The sequence below is a fragment of the Pyxicephalus adspersus genome, chromosome 1 (genome assembly GCF_032062135.1).
Source record: "Pyxicephalus adspersus chromosome 1, UCB_Pads_2.0, whole genome shotgun sequence".
NCBI classification, from domain to species: domain Eukaryota; kingdom Metazoa; phylum Chordata; class Amphibia; order Anura; family Pyxicephalidae; genus Pyxicephalus; species Pyxicephalus adspersus.
Window position 1 is genome coordinate 14,113,431 of NC_092858.1, and position 12,287 is coordinate 14,125,717.

Consider the following 12,287-nt stretch of genomic DNA (forward strand, 5'->3'; position numbering starts at 1 on the left):
TGAGAACATTAAAGACAGTTAAGAACTTTGAGAAGTATATAGCTGGGACCCCAGAACCACTGGGTGCAGTACATTCTTCTACCTGCCGCTATCTTATTGAAAAGCTACTTCAGGACGGCATAGGGTACATTTTTTACATTCCAATCACCCTTATAAGAACATTATTCCATATAAATTGGTTTAACAGAAGACCAAACTGCTATCTTACACTTTTATAACCACCCTCAAATAATTAACATGCTTTAAACCATGCTCACACATCAGCAGAGCCCTTCGGCTTCTGGCTGAATTTAAAATAAATTGTTCCATCTGAGATTACAGGGAACTAGGGGATTTGGCTTTTAATTTAGAGCTGTTCTGAGTAAAATGCTAAGTGGTGCTCTGTAGGATAAGGCAGGTGTCATTATTATACAGACTTCAGAGAGATCGAAACACAAGAGGGTCTCTTCCATTCACATCAATACACAGGAGGGCCGCCATCCTTTCACATAGGTAATCACAAAGTAGTTTCAGTGGCTTAATACCTAATTTTTGTTATAGCCCTGTTTCTTTCAATAACTCTCTAATAGCCGAATAGACTTTGGAAAGGATTGATTCCTGAGGTACAACAATAGGTGTGACACAGGTAGCTGCTATTATTATGATTATATTCTAGAAAAAGTTTTACTGTTGGACATCCAATTGTCTCTGCGGTATTCTCCTCTAATTGCACCAAAAGAGACATCTTCATTTTTGAAAGACACGGCCACTCTGGAAGATTTGTGTTTATGTATTTATGTATGAGTCATTTCTGTGCATGGTAGAAATAGATTATATAGAAATGTAGATATTACATTATGATGCTTGTAAAACTCACGAACATCAAACATTGATTTTATGATTGCAATAAAAAAAAACTAAGCACCGTCGTAAGACAATTCAGATCAGAACAAGTTTATTAAAAGTATATACAACACAAAATAAACTTTAAAAAAGACCCTGACAATCATGTTGTATCTTATCTCTTTCCCTGAAAAAAACCCAAGGAATCCATAAAAACACCAAAAATAATATATTACAATAGAAAGTTTGTAAGTAATTTACCACATACTTGAATATAAACCTATGCAAATATTACCAAAGTACTTTTTTTTTTACTAAAATACAGAAAAATGTAACGACTCGACTATAAACCTAGGGCATGAAACATGATCATCACTACTAAAATTCAAACCAGCGATCAAAAGAAATATTAATAAAAATAAAGAAAATTCATGTGAATAGGTACATCAATGGTGTCCTGTTTTTAAGGTGAAAAAACTCCATGGGCTTAGTCTGTAGTTTGTTTCCCCCTTTATGCAGTTTAAGGCATTTTGTACCTTTGAGGTATTTATGATGGGGCCCTAGCTTCTAAAGTATCTTTTGTGTATGGCTTCTATTTTTCTTGGCCACCTGTAGATGGTGCTGTGTTATCATGTAAAATATGTAACAAACACCAGTAATGTTTCAGATAACAAGGGTTTACTATACATTTTACATGAGGACACAGCACCATCTAGTGGTGTGATTAGAGTATAAATCGAGATTATTTTTCTAATGGCAGAAAAATCTCTGTTCATACTCCAGTACACATGGTATGGTACAGTTAAAGTAGTTCTTTTATGGAATCAACATGCTAGCCACCTGCCATTTTAGAGATTCCTTGCCCCACCCTGTCTTGCTGCCACAATCTGATCCTTATCAAACTTGCTCAGAATTTTACACTTGATTTTCCTGTTTCCAAAATGTCACCTTAAAGAATTGGCGGTTCACTCCCTGCCTAATATATCTCATCCCTTGTCAGGTGCCATTGTAACAAGATGAACATTGTTAATTACTAATTGGTAATCTGTGTTTTTAATGTTTTGGGTGACCAAAGTATGGTGGTGCTGAAATGTTTGCAAAGTGTTCTTTTATTGGTTTATTATTATACTGCTTTAGTTGTTCCCTCTAATAGGTAAGTATTTAAAAATAAAATTATTTTTAATAAACAACTAAGTGCATGGCAAACAGAAAATGGATAGTTTAACCTACCCCTAATACAATGCGCCTGATTTAGCAAAGCTCTCCTGAAAACATTTGCCAACTAAGAGCAAATGATTTTAAAGAAATCCATTCCAGGTTTGCGTGATGCCCCAGGTTCACCCATGATAGTCTATCAGGTCTAATGTATTTCATGTAGAACTGAAAATTCTTTACAAATTCTTCAAACGCAGCAGTCGCTGCTAACATTAAATCAAGTATTACATCCATGGTATGTTAGTTTTAAAAAATGAGATCACACAGGCTCAGCCTGTATATCTTTTTCAGGTTGAAATATTTTGAACTTTTCAGTTGGTTATGATGGGTCATTTGATGCTTTTAAATGATCTTTTGTGCATTATTGTTACCCACTATTAGATGGTGCTGTCTCATTGTGCAACGTGTGTATCAAACTCTAATAATATCTCCTATTTCTATGGCAATAGCGTGTTATACAGTTTATATGAGTACACAGCTCCACCTAGTAGTTTGACTAGAGTATTACATTATATTTTTTTCAAATGGTATTTTAAGGTGAAAATAAATTCAGGATTATACTTGAGTATATATGCAACATATTTTATGCATATTAAATTGTTTAGACATCCAAAAAGCCATTAGACCGCTAATGGGTGCTGCTATCTTGGATGTAATCTTACCAATTACTGCAGTGAGACGCTATAGTACTACCCTGGCATCTACAAAAGTAGGGAGGGAATGGAGTAGCTGGGCCTACACAGAGAATAGTTAGGCACTCCCAGTGGAGGAGAGGGCTAAGGCATAGAAGTCTAGAAGGGGCTGTGCTAAGGACTTGACTAGTTTATTTTTCTAGCAAGCTCAAGTGCACATTGCAGTTAAATAAACGTTAAATAAAATAAATAAAATAAAAATAAATTATAATAAAGAAAAGCAATGTAATTAAGCAGTTAAAATGCATAATTTGTCTGTATATATGTCTGCATTTTTTAAGTTGTGACAGAGTCCCTTTAAGCTATTCAAACCACTTTTTTTATGGCCTCTGTCATCAAAACTGAGAGTAATAGAAAATTCAATATTTGTTGTTGTCACCAGATTAGTAATAGAGAGAAAATCTTGCAATGGGAACAATTTTCTGGCTTTGGGGATTTGGGATTTTTCCTAAATCCCCAAACCAGTCAGTTTTGCTGTAAATCCTGCAAATTGATTTGTTCATATCAAGTCCTCGGTCAAAGCTTAGTCAAAGATCACATGACCTGTTGTTGCAGGGATAATTGTGGTTGTTGACTGCAGAGTTTATTGGTTTTATGTAGATCACATCTGAAATACCAGGATTAAAGACATAATTACTATGTTGTGATTGTAATCAGAACCCGCCAGTAAATACAGCTGTTCAATATCTGCATATGTACATACCAACAATGCATAGACGATCCAAAATTATAAGGTCCAGCTGAACACCAAAATTGAAGATTTACTAAGCAAAAAAGACCTACAAAATGCCTAAAAAAGTATTTTGTTTGATCTAAAAATAAGAAGTGTCTATGCATTTTCTATGTTTTGAGCTTAATAGCTATATTTGGCCCCTTATTTGGAAGGACTCTTTTAGCTACATGCTTTGGGGTAAAGCGTCTCTCTCCCCTCTCTCCAAGAGTTGGAAGGTATGAAGGTGTATCTCTGTGGTATGAAATTAGGAGATTAGGTTTAAGAAATTTTGAGAGAGATTTAGTGACTGTGCCACTCACTGTTTTCCTTGCTGGAGCTTTGACATGAGGAAGAAAAGCCCTTCCTCTACCATTATGGTCACCTCCACCTCACCTGGTGCCTCTCAGGTCAGTTTAACCGATACAAATGGCCTTTTTGGCTATATGTATGGGTGACATTCTTCCTAATGGCCAGCAATGTAAAAGACATTCTTCCCACTGACCACCACACTAATGTACTGTGAGATGTGGATTTAGTAATTATAGTAGGGGTTCCTCCATGTTAAAAAGGTCAATAAACACTTTTCTCTACTCTTCTTCTTCTTATTTTCTACACATATTTTGGCTGTATGAGGGCCCGGCAATATATTAGTATACTATCAGGTCGACTCCTACAGCCATGCTACTTTAAACCATCCAGGCAATGAGTCTAAAATGGGTCTAGCAAATGCTTTCGGAGAAAGAAGAGACAAAAACAAATCTTTTGTAGAGTTCTTTTCCTTAAACTAGAACTTTCTGCTGCTTTGAAACTCTTACCGTACCTATATTCCAGTGCTGGCTGTCCTCACTTCCCGCTCCCGCCAGCTCTCCTCCTAAGGTCTTTCAATACACAGAAGCCCCCTGCTCAATGTTTGTGTGAGCTGCTTCATGTCATTGCTCTTTTTGTAGCATACTGGTCAATTAATTCCTGTTTATATACTTTTTACATCATCATCTTCATCCTGTCTGTGATCATTGTCCACTCTGTTGCTACCTGTTTCCATTCTCCTCCGCTTCACTCCATGTGCACTCTCCTCTCTGGTCCTCCAATCCTCCAGTCTTCATCCACACATACTCCATTACCCCCTTGTGATCATTGTCTTTCACCTCCAACCACAATATTTTCTCCTGTCCCCTGCACTCACACAATTCACACAATTCTGACCCCTGCACTCTGGACTTTGCATAATTATGGCATACAAAAAATAAACCCAACTCAAAAGCAACTCTAATAAAATAAAAAAAAAAAATAAGCATGAACTTGCATAACTAAAGTTCATCTAATAGTGAGAACCTAACAGTTTTTGAATGTTGTCCTCATGAGGTTTTGAATGATGTCTCCGCTATAAATTGATCCATTATCTGCCCTGGTGAGAACTGTTGATGAGAAGGAAGGTGCGAAAAAGAAGACGTAAAAAGGTTTATTAACCTTCTGGGAGGTAACCCCAAGTCTGTAAAAAAACAGCTAAAAGCGGTAACCCTCATTTAATACAAAATAACTGTATTGAATGCAATACACTGGATTTATACCGGTATGTCTAAAAGCGGTACATTGTCTTTCATGAAAATGTATTTTACAGTATCATATAATAGTATGAGTATAATAAAGTTTGAAACACAAAATCATGTCAAAGTTTATTATTAAATTTATTATTAAATGTATTTCATTTATTATTTTGATTTTGTGTTTCAAACTTTATTATACTCATACTATTATATTATACTGTAAAATAAATTTTCATAAAATACAATGAACTGCTTTTAGACGTAAAAATCCAGACAAAAATTAACCGCCCAGGAGGTTATTGAATAGAAATGTTCATACTGGTGGGGATCTATCTCTCCTAATGCCCCTGAGAAGTATTGAAAGCATTAACAGACTCAGCTGGCAGCAAACATACAAAACTTAAATATTGAGGGGATGGAGCTGACCCTTAGAGAAGAAAATGGCTGTCCAAAAAAAGCTAAAGCACTTGAATAATCTCGCCCAAATGAAATGAGCCAACTTTTGAAGGGTGAAAGTCATACCAAACAGGTGGCATTTATGGGCAGATATAGTACACCCTTCCCTGCAGGTATGTGGGCAACTGAACCTTTCTAATTTAATAGGTCTAATAAGTAACATGAGATTAAAATTTATCAAAGAAAAAAAAACTTTACAGCTGTTTTAGTTACCCTGAAATAATGACCTTAGGTAATGGTCTTTAGTATCAGCACATGGGCCCTGGGCACATGCATGTGTACGTATGTGTAAGGGGGCGGGGCTGTGAGCCTGTCAATTTTTTTTTTTATATATTATATCTGTACCTGTTGATACAGTGAGCTCCTATGTTCTTCACTCAACTGCACTGAAATCTCAGGCATCGTTATCATCCTTTTCCAGTTTTTCTCACTATAATACAAAATGCCTCTGTCACTAAATTATGGGGATGAGGAGGGGGGGGGGGGGGGTTCTATTATCCAAATTAGGAGCAGCCTAGAGTGACAACAGCTTTCACTTATACAGTATACCGCCATGTGAAGGGGAAAAAAGAAAACTAATGCAGCAATATATCACATTTGTTTTGGATTCAGATACACTTTACATGTATTTTTAACTGCAGCTATCATAAATACCTGTAAATTTCTTTGTATGAATTTCCTGTTTTAGCAGACACAGAGACTATTACAGCAAAGTCAGTAAAGTGAACTGTATTGTATTGTATTGCACAGAGCTGTCAGTGTAAGCAGAGGAACATGGAAAAGTACAGAGCTGGACTCATTAGTGTCCTGTAGTGTCTTTATAGTCCAGTCCCTGTATACATTTACAATTATAGACCAATAAAGAGAACCTTTCTATTTCCCAAACATGTAAAATAATGATATCTTCTGTTCTATCAGCTAAATAAAACACACTTTTCAGAACAGCACTGTGATATGCAAATGTAGACTTTTATGTAAAAAGTCAACAGCTAAGCCTTTATTTCCTTCTCTAACCCTTCCCCTGGCCACTGATATATGCGGGGAGTATTACCACCTGCCTGTTATAGTATAGGGTAGAGGTGTCTTTGCATGGGGGGATTCACCTTCACTATGGTGCATGAGAGGTAAAAGGCAGCACCCAGTGGGCAAAAAAAAGTTTTCTGGTAGAAAAAGCTGGAGAAGAGTTTTTTGTTCACTAGTTAGGGAAGGTTTAGACATGGAATGGGGACAAACATTCCTGCTTTGCTCTTGGCTGGACTTCCACTTAAAGCATTTGCAGCTTTGACAACACGCAGCAGTGAACGGTACTGAACTGCTTACAGCCAACCTCATTCATTCTTTACTGGGCAGTCATGGGTAGACGCTACATGTAGCTTCTCATCCGAGGCAGCAGTTTGATGGCATGAGGAAGCAGTAACCGCACTACAACCACACCGGCAGTATGAACATAACTTTATTCACCAGGGAGTTTAAGTTGCACATTTCACATATAAATTTTATTGGACTTTAATGGAGCAATAGAGAAAGTGGTTCCACACCCCTGGATAATAGTAAAAGTTTCTGAGCAGAACTGCCAGGAATATCTATCTATCTATCTATCTATCTATCTAGATAGATAGATAGATAGATAGATAGATAGTACCTCTGTTTATTATACTTTTATAATATTTTACTTTATACTGCTATTTCATTCTTTTATAGTATTGTATTGCGTCTAGTTGGGGTTTAGCTTTAAATTGATATTCTTCTGCACACCAGGAGAATCCACAATCTTTGGATTATTGAGTATCAGCATCTACTTCACCCAGCTATCCAGTAAGAGTTTATTAGCAGCTGATCTGCCCTCATTGAATGGCAGAATAGTAAACAGGGGCTGCAAGTCAATTGGCACCTCAATTGCACCATGTGCCTAAAATCAAGGTGGTCCCTTTCTGCTTGGAAGCACATTTGCTTTGGATACAGAGATTTTATTTTCCATCAGCATGCAGTGGCTGCTGTTGCTTTGTTTTGTCTGTAAAGCAGATGAAACCCTTTCAGCCTATATTTGGTGATAATTGAATATAAAAATGCACACTTATTTTTAACCAAAATGTATACTATGTCAAGTGTCTGACTAGGTGCGCAGGAAATGTAAAACACTCATTTTGGAACTGTTATTATAGTATACAGAAAACAAGGCTACATGTCTGATCCCTACACCCACAATTAATATTTTTTGGACTTTTAGTTGTAATTGTGTCCTGGTGACTTCTATGTGTGTTTTGTCAAGAGCTCTTCATAACTCTATAGTTCAGGTATTATGTCTTTTATGCATCTCACACTTCCTGTTGCATTTTTCCCTGAAGTTTTCATAATGAAAAATACAGCAGAAATGGTGAGAACTTATGGCAATGGGATGGGGAGGGGAAGCTGTAACTTCAGCAATAATTTCCCAATTTCCCACCACTGGAGTCCACCAGACTTATAAGAAACCCTGGGCTGATTGAGCTCTCAATCCATTCACATCTCACATCAGATTTGGGCAAACAGACCCACTAAGCGTACAAACGCAGAATGTCCTTACCAGCGTAAAAGGCGTGTTCAACAACGTAATCAATATATCCGACACGGCCAGGTTGACGATGAACATACTGGTGGCCGAATGCATCCTTTTGTTTTTGATGACCACGTGACACACCAAGACATTCCCAAAAAGCGAAAAGACGATGATGAAAGAATACGCCACGGTTAAAAGTGCTTTCACCATGGGGTGCAATTCCACGTCAAAACGGCTTTTCTCTATAAAGTTCTGCCAGTCGGCCAAGCTGTAGTTTTTCCAACTGAACAAAGTGCTGTTGGAGAATTGGATGGATGCCTTCAGGCTGCCATTGAAGTTTAAACTTTCCGATCGTTTTGGCGTGCTGGACAAACCCAGCAAAATTAGCCAAAGGAAGTGGCAAACCATGTCTGAGCAGCTCTGTTTCTTAACAAAAAGCATGGAATAGGCATGGGCTAATTAAGTGGTTAATCCAGACAAGAAAAAAAGAAGCAGCCAAACTATGTAAGCGTGCACTGGTATCGATCATGATAGCTGAACAAAGGATGACTAGAGCATCACTGTCAATCAAAAAAGCAACAGATGTTTCCCAGTGCTCAGTGTAAGCTCTTGCCTCCAGCATCTGTTTCCTTGCTGGTCCTCGCTTACAGCACACTTATATCACATTCAAGCAAGCACAGCTCCCAGACAGCCGGATCCCCAGCTCAAAGCTTATTGGGCTGAAGATTATTACCATTTGTGACGTACCAGAATCCCCCCACTTTATGTGGTGAAAGACCTGCCTTCTGCTACTTTACAAACCTCTAAATGCAAGAAGCGTTGGGGAAAATGAATGAGCCTTGCACACTACTCTGCACATTTCCCTTAATGTCTCAGCCTGCTGACTGTCAACAAAGGATAGAATGGTCAGCATTGTAATGGGATGGATCATTTGTCTTGCACTCATCGGAATCCTGCAGGGAAGGATGGATTTGGTTTGTTACAAAAAATCTGTCTTTTAAATAATATTAGAAATCTTTTTTGGATCTGTTAGACAAAGTCAGCTTAATACTGTTTGCAGCTGAACTTTATAAATAATATATCTCCAGTGCAAATTCACAGTACAACTAGATTTTATTTGAAGGGTTAACCCATCCAAAATCTACGATTCTTTAAAGGGGACTCTATTGTTCCTGCACGCCTGTTCTTGCCATTGTCAGGGGTTTTCCTTTTCCTTGTTAGATTTTTTTTTTATTATTGTATTCTTTGTCATGCAGAATGTAACCAAAGGTGAAGCAACACACAAAAAAGAAGTGATTCAGGATTGGTGGAAGGAAGATTTCATTGTTGGAGATTAAAAGCTACCTATAGCCACAATACAATTTTGGCTGGACTGCTTCTTTAATAGAATTGCTGTGTTAATATAGTTTGTACAAACTGTTAATGCTTTTATGCTAAATCCAGCATTGGATCACTAGACAGATATAAAAAAAAATCCAATTAATTTATTATTATCATTTTGATACAACAGCTGAATGTGTGTTTTTTTAGCTTCCTTGATTCCTCTGCTGGGGGATGAAAGGTTGTCAGCTAATCAGTCTGAAATGCTTCCCCTGAAGCTGTCAACCTAACACTAAGGGGATATTTATACAGCAGTGAATCTGACATTCACTGAAACATTATTTGGTGTGGAATCTTTTAGGTCTATATATTTCAGTGGCAGTAATTGATTCTACACCAGGTAATGTTTCAGTAAATGTCAGATTCATGCTTTGTAAATAGACTCTAGATGATAGTTTTGGCACATTTGCATTGCAATAAAACATCATTATAAGAAAGCAGTATGCCCTGTTCAGTAAGAAGCTTTTAACAAGTGTAATTTCTCAGTGCTTGCAGACTGATTTCTTTGTATCTAGCCATTGATGATCACCCACTAAATCTGCAAACTATACCTATAAATCCTATAGATCAGGGTTCCTCTAGAGGTTGGTAGGGGTTCCTTGAACCATGAGCAGTTTGAACCTCTCAGGTCAGATACTATTGACACCAATGATATTTTTAGTTAGCTGTAGGGGTGACATTTTCCCCACTGGTCAGAAATGTAAGATGCATTCTGACCACCCCATTAATATAATCATTATAGCGAGGTATCCTGAAGACCTGAACATTTTTTCAAGGGTTCCTCAATGTTGAAAAAAGATGAGAAACACTTTTAAAGATTTACCATGTGCTGGATCTTTTAATGTAATGCTTCCAATCAATTCAAACTTTTTTAATGCCTTGCATATTTTTTAATAAAATGATATATACAAAATTTGAATTAAAAAAGAAATTGGGGATAAGGTCTTGTCCTGGAAAAAAATTACACTGTCATTTGATACAGACACTTAGTTTCTCTCGGCAGGTGTTTTAGTGATTTTGGTTCTTGGTATCAATTTTAGGAGTAGAATATTCGCTAGCATTCAGTTAGAAGATAAAGGATCGGTGACCTTCACACTATTCTGGATTGGTATTTGGCTGTCTAGATGTCTTATCTGGTCTTTACTAAATCGTTATTTGGACCTCCGCAGGTAAGTGTGGGATATGGGGCTGATTAATACACTGTAACATGTAAAAGAGCTTGTAAAAGTCAAAAGGATCAATATACAAGTCCACTGGAATGTTAATATTCTGCAATAAACAATCAGTCTTGAAAGACGGATCACCAAGCTTGAATTTGTAGGAGTAATTCTTTATCTTGAGTAATTACTATGGTTGGCCATATCCTCTTCTAAGGAGCTCCATGGTAGATACCAATGGATCAATAGTGTTTATAAGCCAAGCTGTGTCCAGTCAAACGAAATTATTGATTACTCTTTATGTTGAAATTATGTTTACAGGCAAACATTTCTAATGAGAGTCATTTTGACGGTCATTTTACCAGCCACCCACAGTTCAGAACATGAATTAAGCATTTCATATGTACTTACATACATAAAAATACATAAATTATTCATACCCAATGTACGTCAAAGATAGAAATTCGTGACCATTCAAGCGATCTGTTGTCAAACAAATAAAAAAAAAACACGTATAGATTTATTTATTACATTCATAAATAGGCAATGAAGTACCATGACAATCATAGGTCATAATGTGGAGGGAAGGAATATGTATTTCATATGTAATTTAAAGGGAAGCACCAGGCAAACAGATGCCTGGTGCAATAAAACACACATGTTTTAGTGGGCACAATAATATTATATAAGGCCATACCTACTATGCTATATGGGTGGCATAGAATACATAAAAACAGTTTTTGCAAGCATGCTGTCCTGTGGATTTCATGTCACTGACCAACTCTTGCACATATAATACAAGTACAGATAATTCTACATTATCTGATACATCTACGCCTTAAAGTGAAACTTTTATATAATAAAAAAAAAACTTTCAAAGAGCCCTCGCTCCCTCCAGTACCTGATTTCTCTGGGTCCTGCCCCATCCTGGATTTCTTCTTAACGCGTGGACAAGACAGCAGGCACCTTCATCTTCTTCCAGGTTCTTCTTCACATTATCCAAAGTTTCTTCCTGAAAATGTAAAAAAAGGTGCTGATGTTACTGTGCATGTGTGAGATTCTAAGAAAGCCCTTTCTGGGTAAACCTAAGATCTGGCATGTGCAGAACAAACAGCCCAAAGCTTCCTGGGATATGTGACATAGGTATCTCACTAGGATGTGGGTTTCCCCTTCAATCTTTACTGTCGCGCGGCCCATGACATTCTTTCTTTAAAAATCAAAAAATTTACCATATAGCCACCCTTTTGTATAGTGTTAAAATGTGATGATAGGTCTGCTTTATTATACTCATTATATTTTGGAGGATAGGTGTGTACGCCCTAGGAAAATTCAGCTTTTCTGCCAAATGTAAAGCAAATCCCAAATACTTTGATTCGTGATCAGAAAAGAAGTAGAGGGGGAACATCTTCCAAAAGTTTTTTCCACACTTTAGAAAACTTGCACATTCTGTTGTGTCTGTTGGGAAGGTAGCCCTTAAAGCAGAACTAAACTCAGTTCCTACTCATCTGTCTCAGTATCGTCACAGGTGGGACCATTTTCTACCTTCTTCTCTTCCTTCTTCCAGTCCTTTGCCATCTTGATTGGCCAGGCTGGGATGACGTTACTACTGCCCACAGGAGTTTATTAGACACAGCAGCCAAACAGGAAGCTGGAGAAGCCTGGCAATCAATGTTGAGCTGCGCAGCTCAGTGACTTTGACAGGTGTGATCAGGCAGGTGAGTATGTCCAGAATACGTAAGTGACATATGTGATACAATATGCTGAAGTATACAC

The 12,287-nt window shown here is 37.3% G+C and overlaps 1 protein-coding gene across 1 annotated transcript in view; it reads right to left on the reverse strand.

Annotated features, from left to right (window-relative positions):
• GPR83 (G protein-coupled receptor 83) overlaps positions 1 to 8,678 on the reverse strand; it is a 30,084-nt gene extending 21,406 nt beyond the window's left edge. The window contains exon 1 of the mRNA XM_072402661.1: positions 8,005 to 8,678. Within this exon, the coding sequence (XP_072258762.1) occupies positions 8,005 to 8,418 (414 nt within the window). The 5' untranslated portion in view covers positions 8,419 to 8,678. The remainder of the gene's footprint in view (positions 1 to 8,004) is intronic.
• Between the last annotated feature and the right edge of the window lie 3,609 nt (positions 8,679 to 12,287).